We start from the raw sequence: 24,703 nt of genomic DNA, 5'->3' as shown, positions 1-24,703 counted from the left end.
TCATTTGTAATTGCCGTGTATTAGAATAAGCCGATATCTGCGTTCCTCTATGTGAGGAACGATGAGTTCCGTTCCGTGCGTACATCGTTAAAAATACAGTTGGTTTTTTTTAAGAACATTTACACATTTATACATTTAGGTCAAAGCGGTTACCTGCAAACTATTGTTCTGATAATGACCAGCCGCGTGCAACATTATCAGCAAATGTGAAGCAGTTCACCTACGTGCTCCTTTTCAGATAAAACATGGAGGACTACAACTTAACTCAAGAAATTAAGAAGCATGAGGTTATCGTCGCTATATGTGCAAATCACACTGATCTAGAAATCTCTAATTATCTTAACTGCGCCCGATCATTCGTTCATAAGGTTCGCCGTGAGTTGGAAGCATCAGGCGCCGATACACAATCTGTTGCAAAACGCGGAAAACACGTGCGACCTTCTGACACTGTCCGATCTGCAGATTTTAGCCAGAAAGTGTAAATGATCGTTGACGAGGACCATTCAAAATCAATCAGGGCCCTTGCGAGGGAGCTTAATGTTTCTGACCGTCTTATCCCTCGACTTGTCCAAGAAGATCTCCGGTATAAATCCTACCTTTTGCGCAGACGACAGTGTATGTCGAAGCAAATAGAACGCCTTCTAAACAAAATGAAACACCCTAAAGCGCCTGAGATATTATGGTTTTTTTCTGTTGAAAACAAATTTGACCAAAACCAAAAGGCCGCAGAAATGAGAGATGTTACGATCCTACAGACTTTCCTGTTATCATGCACACAAAGTTTCCATCTACTGTTATGGTTTTGGGTGTGTGAGCAAAAAAGGACATGTCATGCCAGCTCACTTTTTCACTCAAAGACTTCGAGTGAATTTTGCTGCATACATCGAGATTCTAGATACAGTAGTGAAACCCTGCATTGATAGTGTTCGCGGTGACAGCCCATATATCTTTCAACAAGACTCTGCTCCTTCACACAAAGCGATGGCAATGCAAGATTGGATGGCTGATAATTTTCATGACCACATAAAACTGAACTTATGGCCGCCTAGCTCCCCAGACCTTAATTCTCTGGATTATTATGTATGGGGTGCAGTTGAGAGTGAAACCAACAAACATCCTCATAACACTATTTCTTCTCTGAAGGCTGCAACTAATACCGTTATGGTCAATATGAATAAAGAGCATTTGATTTGGGCATGCAATCCTTTCCGGACCCGGATCGATGAGGTTATTGCAGCTAATGGAAATTTTATTGAATGAGTTTATCAATATATAATAAGTTAATGTTGTGTGAAAAATTCGTCAAGTTTCATTCATTCATGTTCAAACTAAAAGCTAATCAGTTTTACTCTCAAGTTATCCTCAAATACCGTACGCACCCTGGACTTCATATTTTCTTACACTTTAACAATTTATTCCTCTATTGGTTAAACGGTTAAGGGGGTCATCCCGTGTGTCGGGTTGGAGAAATCGATTTTTTTTTTGCAGGGATTGTCTCTATATATAGTGGAGAATATGTGGGCAAAAGAATTTTCCGATATTCCGAGTCCTTCAGAAATTACAGGGTTAAACAGGTAAGGAGTTTGCAGCCGCGGCTAGAGTACTCGATGAGAAAGAGCATCGAATCTTTTTTTACCTGAGCCTTATAAATTCGAACACAGGTATAAATATAAAAAGATGGAAAACCAATCAATTGTCTAAACTTATTTGCTGTTTGCAATAAAAAGGATAATCCAGTCTAGAGTGAGCACTGAAAGGCGTTCAAGTTATACTCAGTTATATTTTGTTGTAGGTATTGTGCTGTTTGTGTGTTCAGTGATTTTTTTAAATGGATCGTACGAAGGGAGATCGCTTTAACGTTCAACGTCATGCTCGCACTAAAAAACGAGTATTTCATGGGAATCGATAGTTATCAGAGAAGAAAAAGGACTTCGCATCAACATCAGCAAAAAAAATTTTAGCAAGCATGAACATGGATGTTCCAATTGCGACAAGTTTTGTATATCGTATATTGGATTTTGCTGGAGTATTCTCCGGTATTTCTGCAAATTTCTGCAAATAATAAAATATACGTAGTAGTTAAAAAGGAATACGTAAGACATGTCGAGAAAAGAATGGGAACGCGGCTTAGAAATGCAAAGAAGAATCACAAAGGCATTGGTGGAAAAGGGGCTGGAAAACTTACTGATAAGGACCTCACTACATTTTTTGGGCTGGCTATTCGTCGACACGCAAATTCGATAGAAGGAATGAAGCAAGAAATTTGGGAAACTTTCTTCCATATATGTTCTACAGACGAAAATCCTCAGCATCAAAATTGTCCAGCAGGCGAAGACAGTTGGTGCAAATGGCGCAAAGCGGAAGCTAAAGGAGAACTGGATAGTTTTCACCACGAGAAGGCACCTTTGACTGAAGAAGTTCAAACAGTCATCAAACCAATCTATGAAGATTTGCCACGAGATGATCTCTGGAACAGATGTTTAGGAGCAGAGACCCAGAATAACAATGAGTCGTTAAATGCATTGATCTGAACTTTCGCTCCCAAACACCTTCATTCTGGGGCCAAGGTCGTAGAAATAGCCACTTTTCTGGCTGTAATTATTTTCAATGAAGGATTCAATGGCATTCTCAAAATCCTAGTGACAATGGGATGTCAAGTTGGTCACATATGTCAGGTTTATGGCGACCGCTGTAATGAAGCGTGAATTTGGCGGTCCGAACGACGATCGACTGACCTCGCTAAAAGAGCCACAATTGACACCAGTGAGCAACAATCAGCCTTACAAGACTTTTTTGAAGAGACGGAGGGTGCTCTCTATGGACCAGGTATAGCAGATTAATGGTGGGCTAAAATTTTACTGTTGATAATCACATTTAAATTTTCAAATGCGTTTTTCTCGAAACTGCATCTTGAAAATCGGCTGCCACCATAGCTCAAAATCTATCCAACCAAATTCTTTGAAATTTTCACGGCTTCTTTAGTACATATTTCTACGGTCCGCAAACTAGGATAATTGGAATCGGACGGGTAGTTTTTTTTTATTCATAAAAAAGCCGTAAAAAAACACCAAAATCCAAAAAATTAAGTTAAAAAGCCCACCAAGAATTTACCTTCTAATATTTTCTAATTATCCTAGTTTGCGGACCGTAGAATATTGTCCACATTAAAATGCCGTTTAGTTTTTTTTCCTCAGATGAACACAGCGCCCTCCAGCGTGGCAGCAGAAAAACACCTTTTTTGGAGATGGGTGCATAAATTAACACCTATTCCGAAAACTAGCTACGAAATCAAGCTGAAAAATTTATCACGTATACTAGAGATATCAATAAACATATGGTGAAAAAATCACGTTTCTATCTCTATCCAGTCCTTCAAAATAATTTTTCAAAAAAAGGCAAAAAAAACGGCCTTCACACGGGATGACCCCCTTAAGTCGGCATTTCCTCTTGTCGCTAATACCAGCCGAAATGCCGGCTCAGGAAAAATTTACGGAAATATTAATTTGAGAACACTTACGTTGCCGAATCCTTCGGCAGTCGGGTAAAGCGGGTTCCTCCCCTGCAGTTCTTGACAATGCACTTCATTTTCCTATTTAAATTTAATTAATGACAACAAAATGTTTCCACTTTTCTAATATCACTCACTTGCTGTTAACCGTCAATTCTTCCTCCAATTTGACAAGTGATTGGCGCCAAACATTTTAACGATACCTACTCATCTGGTAATATCACATTATTCGTTCGGTGAGCTTTTGCTATTCTGGTACTACGGCGTGCTCACCCATATAGCAGAAAGTTGTTTCGCGTATTCACTTATACATAAGCAAAAACTTGCCGGTCTCCGGCGGTATGTCAAACACAGCTGATCGGATTTTCGTTACATCTCGCTCATGCTCAAGAGCGAAACAATTTAAAATCCTGCGTCCTCGCATTGATTTCTCCCCTTGAGGGGCAAGGTGTGTGAGTGAGGTAGCTGTCTAGTATCTAACTGTGCTGCCTAGTATCTAACTGTGGTCCAGCCCGAGACTCGTTTTGTGATTTCATGACAGGCAGTTTTTCTGTATAGATCGTTAGTCCTACACAAACCCCTAAGCAGGGAGCGGGTTCTACAGTTTTCCCGATTTTAGGAGTGGAAACTCGACTCGAAACTTCTAGCGTTCACGACGTGGGAATTAAGCCACCAATTTGCCCTGGTATCTAATCTGACTTTAACTATTGTCATACGAGTGTTTGAGGTCCACATTTCAGGCATTTTTCTATGCGTCCGCTCATTTGTCATACGATTTCAGAAGTTCAATTCGAACCTGGCCGACTTCTGAGGTTTTATAACTTTTCTGGATTTGAAGGGCCGTTTTCATATACACCTCATCAGCAGCTCTTGCACGGATCATGCCACCATGCTGGTGTATGAACATCGATTAGCCTTAGATTCAAAAAAATTGTTTTGTTGCTTTGCATGAGGATTAGGAACAATGGGTTTTGGACGAGGACGAGGACGAGATGCGAACACCTCATCCGTCTCATGACTTGAAGTGTCAGGCCTACATATTTATTACATTCGATAAACAGCGGCGGACGTTTTACATCTGAATTAATATGTCTCATTCCTCGCGCATTGGCTTCCTAATCGAATCAGACTTTTAGTCGATTAGCGCTCCCCGGCTGTTACAATTTTCTGTTCTGTGGATAGGGCGTTGTGTTCGTTGCTTGACTAGGACGAACTGGAAACTTTTAATGTTTTTGTTCCTTGCCAGCTACGAGAACGTCCTTCGAATTCTGTTACATAAGAGCGTGGTCACTGTTAAATAATAACAACAATTGATTTTTCGAAAATTCGCAAATTTATTGATAATTTGGTCGTCAATACTCAATGCAAATACCTCAGGAGCAAGTCCAATCTGCTGCATTGTCAATTATGGTCTGGCACCGTCGGGGCATACTTTCCACTAGTTTTTCTGCATATTCTACCGGAAAAGACCTCCAAATTTTCCGAATTTGTCGAGAAAGTTGGTCTAAATTACATGGCTTGCGTCTGCGAAGCTGCATTTTCATCAGAGCCCATACATTTTCCATAGGATTTGCATCCGATGACTGAGATGGCCAATCTAAAGTGACAACTCCGTTTTGCGCCTTCCACTCGCTACACGCTCGACTCCGATGTTTCGGATCGTTGTCCTCTTGAAGGATCCAGCTTCCATTTTTCTTGATATACCATTGCTTAGCAGATGGTAACAAAGCCTTTTGATATATTTTATTCATTTTTTTGGCATTTAAATTCTCGGTAAATAAGAACAAAGTACCCAAACCTTTGTTTGAGAAGCACCTCCAAACATGGACCTTGACGGGGTGTTTAACAGTCCGTTGAAGCATCCTACTGGTGGAAGTTGTCCAGGCGTGTTTGATGCTCGGAAATGCCCAGAAGGAGGATTCATCAGAAAAAATTACGTTGCTTCAATCGCGGTCCAAGTTTTCCTTCGCCCATTCCACTCGTTTTTCAACGTGTTTTACACTCACCATTGGTTTTCCCAAAGTACTGCGATATTTCAGTTTATTGGCAAGCAAGTGTCTGCGAATCGTTCCGTAAGATATGTCAACACCTTTTGCTTTCAATTTCACAGCAGCTCCACGTAAAGTCAAAGTTGGATCTTTCGAGAACAATGCGAGAATCTTTTTTCGTCTTTTTTTGAGACTTTGCTTGCACTTCCGCGATCAGGAAAATCATCAACGTTACCGACCTTTTTATAGCGATTTATCCACTTGCTAACGAACTCCTTCGACTTTCCCATATATTTTGTAGCAGCAGTTTGCGTTACATTACCTGCGTTAAATTACCTCAAAGCGAGAGGCGTAAACAGCACTCATTTCAAAAAACCACTCAATTGAAGACTAAATTTGACTTTTTACAAAAAGCATGAAGGACTGAGGTGCCGTCTATGTCATAGAAAAAGAAACAGGACGCTCTGATTTTTTATCTACGTGTAACAGTGACCACGCTCTTATGTAACAGACTGTAAGGCAAATGAAATCAAAAAGGAATTCCTTGCGTGACATAACATTCAAAAGAATAAATACTATCTTCCTTAATTTGCCATTGCCGATCAATTTTTATTGCTATTTACCAAATGTTTTACCTTAACCCTGGTAGTCTGGTCCTTTACAATACCAGTATATATGAACCAACTAGAGAAGCGCTATAAACTATTAAATCAATTTGAAAAATGATAGCACTACTTTAATATTTATCCGGCCAAAGATATTTCGAATGCAACTTAGTAACCGAAATGAACAGCACAAAATTTATTAAAACAATAATCACTCGCAATGACGCTATCATTATATTTGTACATATTTGTAGCTGTCAATTTTGTTTTATTTTCCTTAGGTTTACTCGCAAAATTAGTAGATAGACTTTTAGTAACTTATAACTGGTTTTCATATTCCTACAGCTTCGGACGTAATATGGAGCTAACCGATGACGATGTCCACGACGATTATCCGGGGGAGAACGATGACGATCGTCGTCAAGATCGTTTAACTCGTGCATCAATAATTTCAGCAGCGAAGACATTCGGCGCAACTCCTCCGCGTTCTGTTAATCGCAACTCGAGAATGTTTAAACGCAGAACTGTTGGCACGCCCTTTAAAAATAAGCTAGAATTCAAAGAAAATTCGATACAAAAGACTGTGGAAAGCAAAAATACATCGCTTTTGAAATGTCAATCATCGGGTATGGTTCTGACATCCTATTCGCCAACTATAACTCCAAAGAATACCCCAAAATCGTTCGCATGTGTTATGTCGAATAGAAACACACCCAAAAGTGCATATGGGACACCTCGCAGTATATTATCCGAGGTGAATACTAGCGGCACTATTGAAAGTTTGAACTCTACTCCGAAAACTCCACTTTCCAATTTATGCTCTATGCATTTGATTGATTTTACGACGCCGGATGTTTATAAGACTCCCTTGCAAAAGAGAACACCATTGTTCAAGTCTGCGTTGAAGAATTCAGCCGCAAGATCAGCAACTAAAGGTAATTTTGATCTTTTTATATAGAAAGTTCACTTTAAAATTTTATTATATGAAAATACTCTTAATATTGAATGAATAAGGGTGGATGTTTAGTAACTTTTGCTCAATTTTTCGAAAGTACCATTTACGGGATGGAAAGCATTAATCGGTGGATTATCGACACCACCTCACTAATAACTAGCTTAATGAAAGAGTGATTGGGAGTCTATATATTATTTAATAACCAAACAACAAAAGCTGTTTATTAGCCCTGAAAGTAAAGTTTTGAAATATTTCGTCCTCCGATCAGTAACAGAATCATATCACGACGGTTGTTGAGGCTAAATTGTATCATTGTGCAATTGCAATATTACTCGATGATTTACGCAGCCGTTGCAATCAGTCATAAAATATTCATAGACACTGTGTGTATGTATTAAACATGATGGACGGTGGATAGTAAGTTAGGCTGGATAAGAAAATCAACAAAAATTCAAACCTCGTAGATGCGGCTTCCTCGTAATAGTACATTTTTAAGGTTTTGTGTAAACACAAAACCTTATTAAAATCGGTTTACTGTCTGTCTTTCTTTTTCGGCGTTGGAAGGTGGAAAGGTTCAAAACCTACTGCTAGTTCCTGCCACGCAGTTATGTGAGACTTCTACTCACTAAAACCATCTCCTAAGCTGTTGGTAAATAGCTTGCAGTTCCCTTACAACCTGGTTCAGGCATTCGTTGACTCCAGCATAAACTCCACAATGTTTTCGGGTGTTAAACGCCTGTCTGTGACCGTTTCCATTCTTGTTCGGTGCGCGGTGAACCTGGGGCAATCAAATATGACATGCTCCGCATTCTCAGCCACGTTACCACATCTTGGGCAGCATGGTGATTCGTCGTGACCAAATCGATGTAAATAAGCACGATAACCTCCATGTCCACTTAAGAATTGTGTTAACTCGTAGCTTAATTCCCCATGGTTTCGTTCAAACCATCTCCGAATATCCGGAATAATGCGGTATGTCCAACGACCAGTTTGGGACTCGTCCCATCGCTGTTGCCACCGTGCCAGCTGCCGTCGAAATGCGCTAGACTCTCCAGCTGCATACGTTTTGTCATAGAGTCGCCGACTTTCCTTCGCCAAGATGTCTATGGGGAGCATCCCTGTTAGTACATACGCTGCTTCTCCTGATGTTGTCCGATATGCACTGCATACCCGGAGTGCACTTAACCGATACGCCATTCCCAATTTTCGGCAGTTCACTTTGTTATTCAGAGCCAATGTTTGGTAGTATCCTCGAGATCGTTGTAGCGATGGAAGACGCTTTAGTTGCGGCGTACTCAATGTGTCTTTTGAAGTTGAGTCTTCTGTCAATAATTACTCCCAAGTATTTGAGCGATGGCTGGGACTAAATTGTTTTTCCGCCAACTTTGATTTTCACAGTTGTGTTCTTTCTTCTCTTGCTAATGAGAACTACTTCTGTTTTATGCTCGGCAAATGAAAGGCCAGAATCTCTCAACCAGGAATTGATCTCCCATATCGCTTCATTTACATAAATCTCGATCTCGTCTTGGTGTTTTGCAACCACTGTTATATCGATATCATCGTCGAAGCCAATAGTTGTCACGTTGTCCGGTAGGCGTAGCGTCAACACTCCATCGTACATAACTAGCCACAGCAAGGGACCCAGGACAGAACCCTGTGGCACTCCGTCTGTCTGTCTGTCCGTCACACGCATTTTTCTCGGAGACGGTTATAGCGATTGACACCAAATTTGGTAGAAAGGTGGGAACTGTGAACGCTCACGCATACAGTGAATTACATCCTTTTACGTCGAACTTAAGGGGGGGCCCCGTACATGCAAAAGGGGGGTGTACAATTTTTTTTCATCTAATATAATCATGTGGGGTATCAAATTAAAGGTCTCGATTAGTACTTTTCAAAGCCGATCTTAGTTTTGACATTCGTTGGAAAAGTGGGGAGTGCGGGGGTTTGAAAGTAATCACTTCTTTAAAGGGGCCATTTTCAGAAACTACCAAACCGAAAAATCTGAAAAAAATCAGGAGGCTGCCACTATATCCGGGGCTCCGAAATACCTTCCATGCCGATATCTGTTTAAATAAAGTTAATAATAGTATATTACTACAATTTTTTGTAATTGGTTAGAAACCCTCTTAAGTTCATCCTAGTACCATGAAATTTTGTAGTGATATAGGCTATAATATAGAGCATGATCTTACCAAGTTTGGTGGAAATCGCACTACTACTAACAAAGTTATAATACCTCAAATTTGTTGCTTCTTTGAAAATTGAAGACTATGAATGTCAATATCACCCGAAAGTGGATACTCTCACATAATGTATGGATATATTACGTGCTACGTACTACGCTAAATATACAAAACCTTTCATACCTGAAGCGTCTAGCTTCCGGTTTCCCGACTTGTTTAAATCTTAAAACCATTTCTTAACCGCGAAGGGTAAATTTGAATAGAGTAGAGTACTTCTTTCTTCTAAATTGCTATCAACGAGTCGATAGAGGTGCGCACAATAACCTCCATGTTCGTCGCCGCATCATTCGATCTATCTTTTAAATGATATGATTCTGTATGTTTAGAGCAATCCTTTGGTGATTCATGTCACCTTTTCTGTCATTCATTGATAACGTCACTCCATACAAATAGCCCCCAGCGGCTAAAGGACCTTCAACGGATTCATATCACTGCTAGAACAGCCACCGCTTCACTATGTATAGTTCGTTATGATCAACATGTTTAGGGTGCGTTTAGGCGATATATACTTTCATTTCCCTTCTGGTTGCTTTTCTTTTCAAATGCATCACTGTTTTTTCTTCCCCTGTCCGTGAAGCATTGTCATTTGCTTTTAGGGATGTGTTCTGTAGCTGGATCTAATTGGACACACCCTTGTCAAACTTTTTGACTGTCCACCTTACAGCTCTGTTCCTGGGTCAATTTATTCTTGTACGTTATCGGCCTTCAAACATTCCTGCTCAACCCGGACTCGAAACCGGGAGCCTGACGCTCAAGCATCCTCGCCACTGCACCGTTCATTTCTACATTTTAAAGATTATTATATTTTCCTCCACAATTATTAATAATATGACTTTTAATTTTGCAACACCACTCGGTTCCGTCATGTGGACTGATGTAGTTTTGTCATGAGGCTAAAATTCACACACAACACCTGAAGCATCTTTCCATAGATATTTACCCAACTGATCCAAATTTTGCTATCAGCGACAACTCTTTTCACTACTTCAAACGTTAAATTTATTGATGTAGTTTATGGACCCCACATGCCTTCGTGAGTCATATAATATCCAGCTTATTTTCCGACTGTAGTCTAGTTGAGACAGTAAAGCTTAACAAATTTCCTCCTTTATAATAATCTCATTCATTCGATGACGGCGTAATTCCTACCCAATTTTACTTATACAGCATCAACCATGACAACTCTACTTCATCTTGTAGATCTTTTGACTTCAAAACCAGCTTTATGTAATAAATCCTGCGTTCACCTTATAGGTTTCATACTTATATCCGTTTTGGGAATTACAAGGTGAGGTTGATGGTTGATAGCAGAAATGCAATGAAACCCGTATTTATATATTTGACTGGTTTATTTAGATGCAATATCTGACCTGGTTCTCATTGTGGTGTACACAAAGTGTGAGCTGTGGGTAGACTGTCCCTTCCACCGAGTGTCTGCTCTCCTTAGCCCTCCAGCAATTAGCTAACTTTTAGCTATTAAAAGGGGGTCATCCCGTGTGAATCCTGTTTTTTTTTTTTGGCTTTTTTTTAGATTTTTTTTGGTGAAGAAGTGGGCAAAGATACAAACACGAATCTTTCACCATAGGTTTATTAATATATTGAGCGTACATAGTAATTTTTCCAGCCCGTTCGCATAGTTCGTTATTTAAATGCAGAGCAATTTATACACCCACCCCACGCTACAGGGCGCTGCGATCATCTTAAGGGAAAAAAGTAAACGGCATTTTAACGTACAGACTTAACTACAGTCCGCAAACAAGGATTATTAAAAAAATATTAAAAGCTAAATTTTTGGTGCCGTGTTGAAATTTTTTTTTTGTGAATTTTGGTGTTTTTTCACGGCTTTTTCAACGAATAAAAGAAAAAAACTACTGAATGAATCGCAATTATCCTAGTTTGCGGACCGTAGAAATATATTCTGAATAAGTCATGAAAATTTCAAAGAATTTCGTTGGATAGATTTTAGACTAAGGTGGCAGCCGATTTTCAACATGCAGTTTCGAGAAAAATACATTTAAAAAATAGAATGCGATTTTTGGCCATAAAACCTTAACTAATCATTAATCTACTGTACGTAGTCCATAAACCTTAGGTTTCTTCAAGAAACACATGTACATCCTCGGCTTCAATTTCTGTCCTTTTAGCGAAGTCATTCGGACCGATAAATACGAGCTTTATTACGGCGATCGGCATAAATCTGCCATGTGACTTATCACGCGTTTAACACTGTAATTTCCGAACGACTCGGAATATCAAAAAATCACTTTGCCCATATATTCTACACTACAGTCTGTCAAGTAAGAGCGTGTTCGACTTCACCGACAGGTAATGGAAGATTTCGCTCTAATTCCTTCGCGAGCCGATAGAGGGAAGCTTTGTCCTTGATGTCGTTGTCGTTGATCTTTTGAAAGAGAATCACGTTAAACGCCATGAGTGCTAAGTACGCGTCGCGCTACGAGGCTGTGTTTCTTTGCATCCACCCGAAAGGTCCCAAAATGTCGCAATTAGCGGCTGCTAAATATATGAGAAAGTCGAAGGCATTTGTACAGAAGTGGATACAGCGATATAAAGTGACTAAAAATGTCGATGATTTACCAGAACGTGGCTCGATAAGAAAAGTGAACAAAAAAGATGAAAAAAGAATAGTGAATATGTTTTCGTGGAATCCTACTTTAACACTGCGGCAAGGACAAGCAAAATTAATGGCAAAAGGTTTAGATATATCCTACGAAACTATCCGAACCCATCTTTGTACTCATGATCTGAAATGGCGCAACACAATGACGAAGCCTCTGTTGATTGAAAAACATGTGACAGAGCGACTCGCTTGGGCGCATGAGAATATTGATAGAGATTTTGAATATGTCATTTTTACTGATGAATGTTCTATATGGGCACGTTCTGTCCTCACGCGAGCCTGGTCAACTTCCACCAATAGGCTTCTTCAGCGGACCGTAAAACATTGAATAAAGATGCATCTTTGGGGCTGCTTCTCAAAGCAGGGATTCGGCACTTTGCACCTCTTTACTGGCAACCTAAATGCCGAGAAAATGATAAAAATCTACAAAAAGGCTTTACTGCCATCTGCCAAACGATGGTTCATCACAAGAAATGAAGATTGGATTCTGCAGGAGGACAACGATCCTAAACACAGCAGCAAGGTCTGTACTCAGTGGAAGACTCAATCTGGCATCGTTACATTGGATTGGCCGTCGCAGTCGCCCGATGCAAACCCTATTGAAAATGTGTAGGCATATATTAAATGGAAGCTTCGTGGAAGACGCACATAAACTTTCAAGCAGTTGTCTTACGAAATTCATCGGATCTGGAGATCCTTGCCACTAGAATACGCCGTCAAATTAGTAGAAAGCATTCCTCGGAGATGCCAGGCAATTATCGACGCCAGTGGTGACTGGACACATTATTGACCGAATTGCATCATTGTTTGTAATGTGTACAATGAATATATGAATATGAAAGTTTCATCAAATAAATTTTTTTATAAATTAACACGACCACGCTCTTACTTGACTGACTGTATATCTAGATACAATTGATGCCAAAAAATCGATTCCGCGGATCCGACGCACGGGATGACCCCCTTAAGTCATTTCGGTAGAAAAGAAAAGTAATTAAAAGTTCCAATTCCAGGCAAGTGTCTGAAAGTAATTAGCACCGCCACAGCATGCCCGTGCCAGTGATTGAGTGGAAATTACGGTAATTCAGCTGACCGTGTCATGACGCTGTGTGATATCACATTACAAAACATTACCTATACTATCACAGATTACATGGCCTCAAATCATCCTCATTAATCTGGGCGTTTTATAATATAGAATATCACATTGAACATTATATTCCCTCAAGGGGGTAATCCGCAATTTACCATCCAGTTCCCAAAATTTCAAGTTCTATATTTAACAACTATTCCATTACTATGGTCAGACGCTAAAATATCCCTTTAGAGCACAATCTGATCTGTTAACGATAGATTTATGTTCAAGGATACGTCGTCAGCGTCTGATCTAAATCTCCCAATCCCTAAAGCGCATCGCGGAGTCATGACAAGCATCAGTTGTTTCGGTTTATTTTTCAAATTGTGCATAATCTCATATTGTTTACTCCTTTGCAACGTTCAACAATGCTTCTAAATCAGTAGTTACAATCAAACACTTCAGTCTGAAACTTTGTGCAAACACGTGCTATGTCATTCTTTATTCTCTATAACGATTACCTTTTTTTTATATTTTAACTTAATACAGTTTTTTACATTTACACATTTTTCTACTCTAGCAACTTTTAAGGTTGATTTGAAGACTCCTGCTTACCCTGCATTGAAGTCATCAGTAACAAAGGACAAACTTAATAACACAACAAATTCTCTATCTCGGTCTATGGGAAAAGGTTCAGCGAATCGTTTTTCAGTTTCAATGACTGAAACACCCAAAACACTAACACGGCAACGTACATCAACCGTGGGAAGTGTAAAAGCTGTACATAGTTTACCAAGAATAACGTCCACAATTAAGAGAAAATCCTTGAACGTGACAACCCCGCTGAAAACTCCGAAAGCAATTTTTGGCGACGGTGCAAGAAACACTCCTGGAAACAGTCGACATTCTTGCATTAAAGTTCCAAAGTCGTCACAAAAAAAGGTCCTCACGTCAGAGAAAAGCAAACCAGAAAGTAAAAATATTCGCACGCTGAATCGTTCGACAACATTCATTTTAGACAGTCCAATTGTGCTCAAAAAAGAGAACAATAATAAAAAGGCGAATCCTGACATTCCAAAGACGGCTAATGGAAACGAAGAAAGTCCTTTCAAGAGCTTTACAATTGATGATGATTCTAATCCATTGACACCTCCGGATAAGAAGACGAACCGTAAATCGAAGCCATTCGCCGAACCAATCATAGAAATAAATGAAAGCTCGGATTTGCAAATGAAAGAAGACTTGAGTGAATACATAGAGAATGTGGAGGAAGAAGCCAATTTGTCTCTGGAAAGAAAAGACGATACCTTCAATAAAAGTTCACTAGCTCTCAATCTTACATTTGACAACGAACCGGAAATCGACAACCAAAATGAAAGAACCGATGAATCCATTAATGCTAATCCACCGCGAAAGTCGCTGAGACGACGCTCGTCGAATAATTTCGCAGACACTACTGGCAATGGCATATTAAGCACAAGTGCAAAATCCCCTTTACCTCGCAAATCAATTTCCCAATTGAATACTGAGAAATTTGATTCAAGCAACCTTTCAACGTCTGCTACTTTGACTGAAGGATTTGGAACTTTCAGAGTCAGTGATAATCCCACAGAAATAAAAGATGAGGTTTCATTTACTGGAAAACGTAAACCGACAAGACTTTCTAAATGCAAAGCTCAATCAGAAACAATCGATGAAGAAGCACGCATTGAAGAAAAAATAGAGGAAATAAACTTAGAAACGTCTAAAAGACGTAAGTCCAGCAGAGTTTCAAAATCTGTATCGGAATCGTTCGTGAATTGTCATGAAGTAGACGACACCATCGATTCTGTAGAGGCAGAGCAAATTGTCTCTCAACCAAATGATGAGTTGGGTGTGAGCATCCTATCTACGTCGGCTGAATCATTTGAGACCTTCGATGTCGCTGATGATCCAATAGAAATAGACGAAATTCCAAGTAGTGGAAAGCGTAATTCGACAAGACTTTCAAATTCTAAAGTTATATCAGATACAATTGACGAAAATGTGAGCATTGAAGAAATAATAGAAGAAATAGATTCAGAACAGTCTCCTTTCGACTCCAACACAGAAAGACGTAAATCGGGCAGAGCTTCAAAATCTATTTCCAAATCATTCGAACATTTTCACGAAGTAGACGAAGAGAATATCTTAGAGCAAATGGGCTCTCAACAAAATGCTGACTTAGATTTGAGCATTCTATCAATGACTGCCACGTCTGTTGAATCATTCAATGTTGATGGTCCCATAGGAATAACAGATGAAATTTCAATTGATAAAAAACGTAAATCGACAGGATTTTCTAAGTTAGTGACATCAGAGGCTAACGGGGGTGGAAGAAATATTGATATTTTGGAGCAAAAATGCTTAAAAACGTTAACCCCCGATCTAGGTAAACAAAGCCGCAAGTCGAACAGAATTTCGAAATCTGCGACAAAATTAGCTGAATATGTCCAAGAAGCAAAGGACGATGTAGAAATTGTAGAGGAAATTTCGGAACAGATTGTAATAGAGGAAAATAATAAGATATTTGATTCAAACAATCTTAGGTTGTCTGCTTCGTTTACTGAATCATTTGGAATCTTCAATACCACTGATGTTCCCACGGAAATTAAAGACGATCATACAAATAATGAAAAACGTAAATCAGTGAGACTTACGATGTCTAAAATCACATCAGAATCAATTGATGGCCCGAATAGTTCCACGACAAGTCCTTCAGAAGTTGTCGACCAAACCAACTTGGAAGCGTTCACTCCCGATTCAAACAGGGGAGGGACACGTAAATCTAGCAGACTTTCAAAGATGGCAGCCAATTTATCTGAACACTTCCACGAAGGAAATGACGACGAAGTATTGTGTCAAGCTGTGTCGCCTAGTTTGCATACTTCTACCACTAATTCGAGAAGCCAAACACGTAGATCAACGAGACTTGTTAATGCCGATGAGTCCCGAGATACAAAACAGACAATGAAGTCGCCCAGGAACGATTTGTCTAATGTTAGTGGAGTAAAGCATTTATGTCACCTTGAGTCCTCAAGTAAGAGTCCAATTTTATGTGGCATCAAAGAATTAGTGAAAACCCCGAAACCTGTGAAAGATATTAATTTGATTGGTGTTAGGGAATTAGTGAATTCTCCGAAAAGCCGAAACGAATTGGATAACGTTGTGGGTGTTAAGGAGCTTTTCAATACGCCGATACGCAACGAATTGTCTGATTTCGTGGGAATAAAAGAACTAATCCATACGCCCAAACCAAATAGAGGACTCGATGACCCCAAAGGAATGAAGGAACTGTTCAACACACCAAGCCGTGACGAACTGGCGAACTTTGTCGGAGTGAAAGAACTTTTGCACACGCCTAAAGCGGATGACGAGATCGAACACCCAAAAGGTTTGAAGGAGCTTTTTAACACACCGAATCGTGATGAGTTATCTGACTTTATCGGAGTGAAGGAGCTTTTGCATACACCAAATCCGACAAATGGGCTCAACGATCCCAACGGTATGAAAGAACTTTTCAACACTCCAGCGCGTGATGATTTAACAGATGTGTTCGGTGTTAAGGAGTTGGTTAACACGCCTAAACCAGATCTCGGACTGACTGACCCCAAGGGAATGAAAGAGCTTTTCAATACTCCAGCTCAAAATGATTTATCGAATGTAAAAGGTGTAAAGGAACTGTTAAAGACTCCTTACCTGAGTTCTCCGCAATTGGGAGGAGTACGGGAATTGTTGAAAACACCATACGCCCCAGTTGAGGACAACACTGATGGGTTGAGCGAAATTTTCAAAACTCCAGCAGCACGAGCAGTTATGGTTTTGAGTACTCCGAAAAGTGTAGCTGTTGAAAGGAGTGCAAATTTATCTGGACACTTGTTGAGGACGCCTAAGGAAGTCGACGTGCTTGAAGATATAGAAGATGTAGAAGATATTTACCAAACGCCGATTTCGAGTCTAGTGTGTTCGCGGACAGAAACCATTGAAAGTAAACCCTTATCGCCGGAGGAGTCGTTCGACCGGTTAGCAGGGAAACCTATTGTACGACGTACCTATGGACGCACTTCTACAACGCCTAGAATCCTCCCGATACCAATTGGAAAGGAAAATTCAGTAAACAACGCTAAGACAGATATTGAAGAATGGATTAACAATGTGCAGAATGTCGAAGGAATATGTGAGGATTCTGAGAACGTTAGTGATTCACCAGCGATCAAGATGAGCAACAGACCTCTCGCGGCTAGCAGCTCAATCAAACCGGCCACACGTAGGTCCCAGCGAGTGGCAAAAGATTTTCCAAAGGACGTTGATTTGAATGAGATGAGTGGGATAGAACATTTGGATAACACGATGTTATCAACTTGTGAAATTTCACGGGTTTCTTTGGAGTCAGATGTGGGAAACAGCATCAGCAGGATCAATACCGAAACAGAGAATGTGGCAAGTAATAAAAACTCGGTTTCTCGACAACAGAACACAAATCTAAATACACCCCAAAAGTCAGTTCATTTTGTGGAGCACTCATCGAAACCCCTTATGAAAGTGACTCCACAAATTCGACGACTTCGCAACCGAGTTTCCACACCGTATGCGAAAAAGCAGGCCCCAAATGCATCCACTAAAGACCCCTTCGGTGATTTGTCGATACAGTTCATTGATGAATCTACAGTCAATGCATCTGATGTTGAAAACAGTGCGAAAAGTACTTCCCGATATAAAATAAGGAAAAGTGGAAGAGGCACCGATTTTTCTCTAGAGCTAATCGAATCGAATGACGAAAGTAGTATAAAACGTGACGGTACCACCGATGACACCATCTTTGATGATATCGAAACAATCTCCGTTAGCAACAGCGCAGAAAAATCAAAGCTGGAGAAGCGCAAAACTAGAAAGACGATTACTGAAAATGAATGTGTAATTTTCATAAGTGATGATGAAGGCAGTTGCGAGTTTGAAGTAGTTGATAACGAATCAAATAATAGTTTGAGCAAGATTGAAAAATCACGGAAGTCAGAGGGGCAGAAAACGGTTGAATTCATAGCTTTGAATGAATTAAGCGCAATTTCGACTCGAACGTTGCAAACACCGAACACGGATGCATTTAAAAGTCAGCTAAATATTTCGAACATCGTCGAACGGTCGAATGAAGAACTGACAAGGTCGCTACATTCTTTAATTCATTCTTCCTCAATGCAGGAGGAGGAGGAAGAAAAATTACTCGAATTATATGAATTGGAAGCATCTGGTGAAAAGAATGCTGAAGATACACGAGAGAGTATTGAAGCAGTTTATGTTGATGTAGATAGTCGTCTAGAGGGGACTCGTACGAATGGAACATTTAGTGAATCGTTTATCTCTACAGATAACAACACTCAAAGTCAAACTGAGGAAACGATTGATATACAATCTAGGAGAAGATCGTCCAGGAGAATAACAAATCAAACTTCGGAAATTCTGTCAGCTTCAAATTCCAAACAGGAAACCATAGACGAAAGCAGATACGAGCAGAACAATCCCAATGAAAGTGTACAATCGGTTGTTACAGATGGAGGTGAAACTGAAGCAACGGAGACTGCTGATGATGCTGCAAATGAGTCGGACGTTTTTAGTAATTTTATTACCAAACCAGCAACTAAGATTCGTCTTTCGAGTAAACCTCAAACGCCTCAAGTAGAAAAAGTGAAGAGAACACAAAAATCACGGAAGACTTTGGGCGCTACAACAGATGCATCGCCCATTGATTTGGAACGTGAAAAAATGAATCTAGAATTTTCTAATTTCGATATGAATCGTAAGGAAAATATGGGGCACGGCTCACAAACGCCCCAAGTCGAGAAAGTGAAACAGAGAACACAAAACTTACGAAAGACTTTGGGCGCTTCGTCAGACGCACCACCTATTGATTTGGAACGTGAGAAAATCAATTTGGAATTTTCTAATTTCGAAATAAATCCCGAAGGAAGAACGACGCGCGGTTCCCAAACGCCTCAAGTGGAAAAAACAAAGCGAAGGGAGCAAAAATCACGGAAGACTTTGGGCGCTTCGACAGACGCACCTCCTATTGATTTGGAACGTGAGAAAATCAATTTGGAATTTTCGAATTTCGAAATGAATCCTGAGGGAAGAACAACGCAGGGACCACAAACACCTCAGGTTGAGAAAGTGAAGCAGAGAACAGAAAAATCAAGAAAGACTTTGGGCGCTTCGGCAGACGCATCACCTATTGATTTAGAACGTGAAAAAATGAACCTGGAGTTTTCTAATTTCGAAATGAATCCTGAAGGCAGAACAACGCATGGTTCGCAAACGCCTCAAGTGGAGAAAGTGAAACGAAGAGAGCAAAGATCACGGAAGACCTTGGGCGCTACAACAGAAACATCGCCCATTGATTTGGAACGTGAGAAAATGAATCTTGAATTTTCCAATTTCGAGATGAATCCTAAGGGAAGAACAGCACGCGGTCTATCTGAGCTTTTTTCAAACCCAGCTAGACTGACTGTCAGTCGTCGTACGACCGGCAAGTTGCCGCTCAATCCAGGCTTCGATCTTCAGGCTGAAAAAGATCGTCGGAATTTGAGTATTGAGTTTGAAAATTTCGAGCCAAATGAATTGAAATATAATTCACGTGGACGCTCATTAGCACCTGGAAAAATAGAGGAGACAGAAGCAGCAACACCTTCAGGACACCGTCGGACTATGGGAAGCAAACCGATAACCGAAACATTTGATATAACAAAGGAAGTGGAACGCTATAATATGGATCTTGAATTCGAGAACTTCGACCCGAACGATCGAATAGAAGATAGAGGACAATCTCAAAGTTTTCTACAGGAAACAGAAGTAAGTTCACTTATATTCTCATTTTTAACGAATTATGAAAGTTTAAGGTTGTTGCATATCACTGGTAAATTGGGGGTTGATTTTTTCGGAATGGCAAAATCATTCGAGGGGCTGCTCATGCAGTCCCACGCCCCACTCTCAAAAGGAGCAGAAGGTTCATATCACCCTATCGAACAACTTCCTCGTATTGTCTAATACAAAAACAGGGAAGATGTGAGAAGAGCGCGCCTGGTGATTTTTAGAAATTAATAAGCAAGGTGAGTGTGCCAAACATTCTAACTATGCACAATTCAAATGTGCTAATGAACCAGCTTCGTTCGGGATTCCATCCATCTTTGCTATCTCCGTTATCCTCCCTCAATGCAAGGACATCTTATCTTGCAATCGGAAAACTACTGACTTTCACGGATATTCGCGTCGCCTCTGCTTTTTTCGACTGGAGACCTTTTTTTCTTGTTAACTTTCTGGGACCCTAAGAATTCACTAATACCGTACTTCCTTCATGGTTGACATCTGCGACTTGCGCATTTTACAATTTGATGTTCTGCTTCTCCTTGATGAATTCACACAGTTTCGTTCCCTCAGTGAAAGAAACGATTTACAGATCTGCTTCGTTTTACATCGGTGTGGATGTAATTTCAACACGACCACTATCTTTTGTTACATTAGATGTTACCAAGTTGCCCACTGCGGTCGATGGCCATTCACGGCTGAGAGCCCGCTTGTCCCTTCCTAAGAACCGCCGGTGGTAGTTTGCGAAGTTTATTTTTCTGGGCATCCTTGTATTTTTTCTGTTCACACCTTTGTGATGTATGGAGTATCCACAGTCTTGGGTTTCAAAGAGACTATGCTTCCGTTTCATTATCGTCACGCTTAATTCTCTGTAAAGGATTAGCTTATAGCAGCGAGACAGCACATAGGCATCCAAGACGACTGGGATCCGAATGAAATCGAGTGGATATCCTTTCGATAGCGAATTTTTATCCACATGCGATCATCTTGTTCCGCATATATTTCCGGACGATGCACCTGGTGGGAGATTAAGCTGCTCCAGACAGGGAGACTTGATATGTAACAACCGCGTAACTATGCTTGATGTAGTACAGTCTATAAATTTGTTAATATGTGAAACATTAAACATCATTCCCTCGTTCGCAAAAAATAACTGTTCAAATAATTTTTACAGCCAAAAACTTCACACAAAAAACGTCTTACAGTCGGTCAGTCGCCATTAACTGATATCTTCGATGTGGAAGCGGAAGTTCGTCGTTTAGAATTCAAGAATTTCCAGGTTGCGCCAAATATCCAAAAGATTCGAGGTCAATCCCTAAGTCCTTCTGCTGTTGCAATCGAACCCAGGGCCATTGCTAAAGATCGAAGAACGTTGGGTGATCAGACCTATTCCGATTTCAATATTGAGGAAGAAAGAATCAAACTCCTCATGGCTAGCCGAAAATTTGAAGAACATCGTGCCAAATCGGAGGCGACCGAATATACGGAAATTGGAGAAATTGGGAAAGAATTATCACCAATAAAGGATAAAACAGCAGGTGACGAGGGAAATGCAGATCTCAGAGAGCAATTATCTCCGAACATGGCGATAGAATCTGTACAAGTAAAAAATTACGTTGTTGCTTTCGATGCAACCAAGGCTGAGGAGAAGGAGGAAGGATCTTCTACAAGAGGGCGGAAGCCGAGAATACGAAAAGACGCCAAGAAGAAGCCACAAGAAATACCCGAAGAAACAACTGTCATTTCAAATGATGTTGTCAATAACATAGAAGGCGAGAAAGATGAAGAATCGCGGCGAGTACGGTTTGGTGAAAATATTTACTATGAAATCCATCAAGATTCTAATGAGACTCAAGAGGAAAGTAAATCCACCAGAAAACGACGAAACCAAAATACTAAATTGCTGGGGACTTCTGAAAAGCAAAGTAGATCAACATCGAAGTCTCGCAGGGCCTTAAAGCCAGTGGATAAGGAAGAACTTATTGAGGAAGATAAGAAAACAGATTCTCCGTTAGTGGAAGAGATTCATCAAATTGAATTGTATGATGATCCGGATGGAAACAAGGAGAATAAGCGTAGAGTTCGGCGTGGTAAGAAGGGCGACGATACAACAAAAGGTGGAAGCAAATTGGACCTCGACAACGAGAATCAGGTTGCTATTCAAGAGGAGATCGAACCGAAAACTATTGCCGTTGAAATAAAAGCGAAAACTCGCAACACCAGGGCAAAATTGACCGTTGAAACATCTGAGGTCGCTCCAACAAGTGAAGTGCAAAACATGCAGTCAGATTCAACAATTGAGAAATCTGCACATATTACAAAAGCACGAAGAACTCGGCGACAACTTGTTTCAAATGAAGATATATTTGGCAGCAATATTGAGAAACCTGATTTGTCCTCGATCGATAAGGAGATTGACAAATCTAATGCAAGTCAAGAGTTAAGCGATGGTATCTCGTCCCGTTCGAAGTTGAAACGTGGTCAGAAGGTAGCTATAGCTGAGAATGAGTTGTTAACGGAGCAGCCGTCAACTGTAGAGGAAGTGTTGGAATCTGAACCGACAAGCAAAATCAAGTCTAGGTTCCTAAGGGCCAGAGCAAACTCTGTTGCTGATACACCGGAGGCGATTGTACCAAAACGAAGAAATCGACGACATCCCGCCCCGAAAGAGATTGACACTGAACCCAACTCGGAAAAATCTGACGGCGCGAGTGTCGTTAAAACAGTTGAGGATTCTAACGCAAATGGTGTATCGATCGATGAAACCTCAATGCAGCCAAGATTGAATCGTGGTCGCAAAGCAGCTGTGGTTGCGAATGACTCACCACTGCCTCAATCATCCAGTGAGCTAGAACCTGAAGATGAGCTGGTCGTAAACAAATCCAAATCAAGAAAGACGAAACTGAAAACGGCGATAGGAAAGCCAGAGAGCAGCACGCCTGTAAAAAGATCCCGAAGACAACCTAATCAAATAGACCAACCATCCGAAAATAACCTAGAAGCCAATACAGCAGCCGGTAATAAAATTGATAATTCTACTTTAGATCACCATTCAAATGATGAAGTGCCTTCACAATCGAAACCTACACGAGGACGTAGAGCTGCTGTGATTTCAGCCGAACGGACAGAGAATAGCACACCAGTAAAAAGGAGCCGAAGAAAACCCGCACAAATAGACCAACCAACCGAAAGTAACCTAGAAGCTGATTTAGCAGATAATAAGATTGACCATTCTACTTTGAATTATCATTCAAATGATGAGGTATCTTCAAAATCAAGGGCTACACGGGGGCGTCGAGCTGCCGTGATCTCAACTGAGCCAACAGAGAACATCACACCAGTACAAAGAACCCGGAGACAACACGCTCAAATAGATCAACCAATCGAAAATAACCGAGAGATTGATTCAGCCGAAAATAAAACTGACAACTCTGCTTTGGATCATCATTCAAATGATGAGCTGCCTGCACAATCGAAACCTACACGTGGGCGTTGTGCTGCCGCGATTTCAGCTGAGTCAAGAGGGAACAATACACCAGTACAAAGAACCCGAAGACAACCTGCTCAAATTGACAAATCAATCGAGAATAATCGAGAGGTTGATTCAGCCGATAATAAAACTGACAATTCTACTTTGGATCATCATCATTCGAATGATGAAGTGCCTTCACAACCAAAACCTACACGGGGGCGTAGAGCCGCCGCAATTCCGGCTGAGCCAACTACAGAACAATATCCTGCGGAAATCAACCCACCAATGACTGATCCTAGTTCACAAGGAACTGAAAAGAAGCCGACCCGCAAGACGAGAGTGAAGTCGAAGATCGATACCCCTCAAGATGTGGTCCCTTCAAAACGAACCCAAAGAAAGCAAGTTGCCTCTGCAGTCGAATCATCCGAAGAAAATGTAAGAATTCCCAACCTCTCACAGTTGCCAAACGAAGCTTCAACATCCACGACGGATTTGAACTCACTAACCGTACCACACCAAAGACTGAGACGTGGGCGTAAACCAACGGTGGCCACTTCAAGTGAATCGGAACAACCAGCCAGTGAAGTTGAAGAAGGTGAGTTGGGCGCGAAACAGTCCCTTCAACACGCTAAAGAAGATACAGCAGCGAGCGACTCCTTGCTGAAGCGTAGTTCAAAAACATCAACTAAACGTAAAATGGAAAATGAAGAGAAAGAAAGCTCGACAAATGATATCGTAAAAAGAACTAGGACACGAAGGAAATGAATCAAATTCGGACTATGATTATTTAGTTTAGATTTTAAGTGAAATATTCATCATTTTGTAGTTTATGATTTTATTTTTCGATTGATACCAATTTGAAGCTAAGTATATCATGATTTCTACAGAGTTGGAGCGAAGAAGAAATTTATTATTAATTATTGCAAGGCTTTTTTGCTTTTCATCCGTATTTTCTATCTGCTAGCGTTGTAAGTTTTTTCTATTAAATAATATAAATAAATGTCTCTTGCGTTTGCCTTTAATTCAATCAAATTAGGTTGGAAGGTATTTCCAAAATTCGGTATCATTCATCTAGAGTGGTTGGGAAATAAAACAAGAATTTGTCAATGTAAACAGCTTGATGTTCGGGATAGAGAAAATCCATGCCCAGAGCAAAAAAATGGTGCAGGCCCCCTATTATCCTTTTTTTTTGTTTGGAATTTCTCAAGAAGACTCCGGGTCCGAAGGGAATCCTGCCTCGGGTCAGGGCTGATAGAAGCACTTGCCTTTTTACTGGTAACAACCGTTCTCGCTATGTTCCAGTTTCTTTTGCAGCACTTGCATCTGTTCTCCCAGATGGTGTGTTT

General features: G+C 40.5%; 1 protein-coding gene across 6 annotated transcripts in view; it reads left to right on the top strand.

The window, feature by feature from the left end:
* Nucleotides 1-24,357, top strand: part of LOC119658917 — a 37,266-nt gene extending 12,909 nt beyond the window's left edge. The window contains exons 1-5 of one of the 6 annotated variants that reach the window (XM_038066733.1): nucleotides 4,057-4,193; nucleotides 4,249-4,405; nucleotides 6,447-7,036; nucleotides 13,596-19,873; nucleotides 21,060-24,357. In XM_038066733.1, the coding sequence (XP_037922661.1) occupies nucleotides 4,398-4,405; nucleotides 6,447-7,036; nucleotides 13,596-19,873; nucleotides 21,060-24,122 (9,939 nt within the window). In that variant the 5' untranslated portion in view covers nucleotides 4,057-4,193; nucleotides 4,249-4,397 and the 3' untranslated portion in view covers nucleotides 24,123-24,357. The other 5 variants (XM_038066734.1, XM_038066738.1, XM_038066737.1 and 2 more) reach the window with 5 other exon arrangements.
* Nucleotides 24,358-24,703: the final 346 nt, after the last annotated feature.

Source organism: Hermetia illucens, chromosome 6, assembly GCF_905115235.1.
Source record: "Hermetia illucens chromosome 6, iHerIll2.2.curated.20191125, whole genome shotgun sequence".
Taxonomy (NCBI): domain Eukaryota; kingdom Metazoa; phylum Arthropoda; class Insecta; order Diptera; family Stratiomyidae; genus Hermetia; species Hermetia illucens.
The sequence above is the reverse complement of the archived record's forward strand: the minus strand, read 5'-3'. Positions and strand labels throughout refer to the sequence as shown.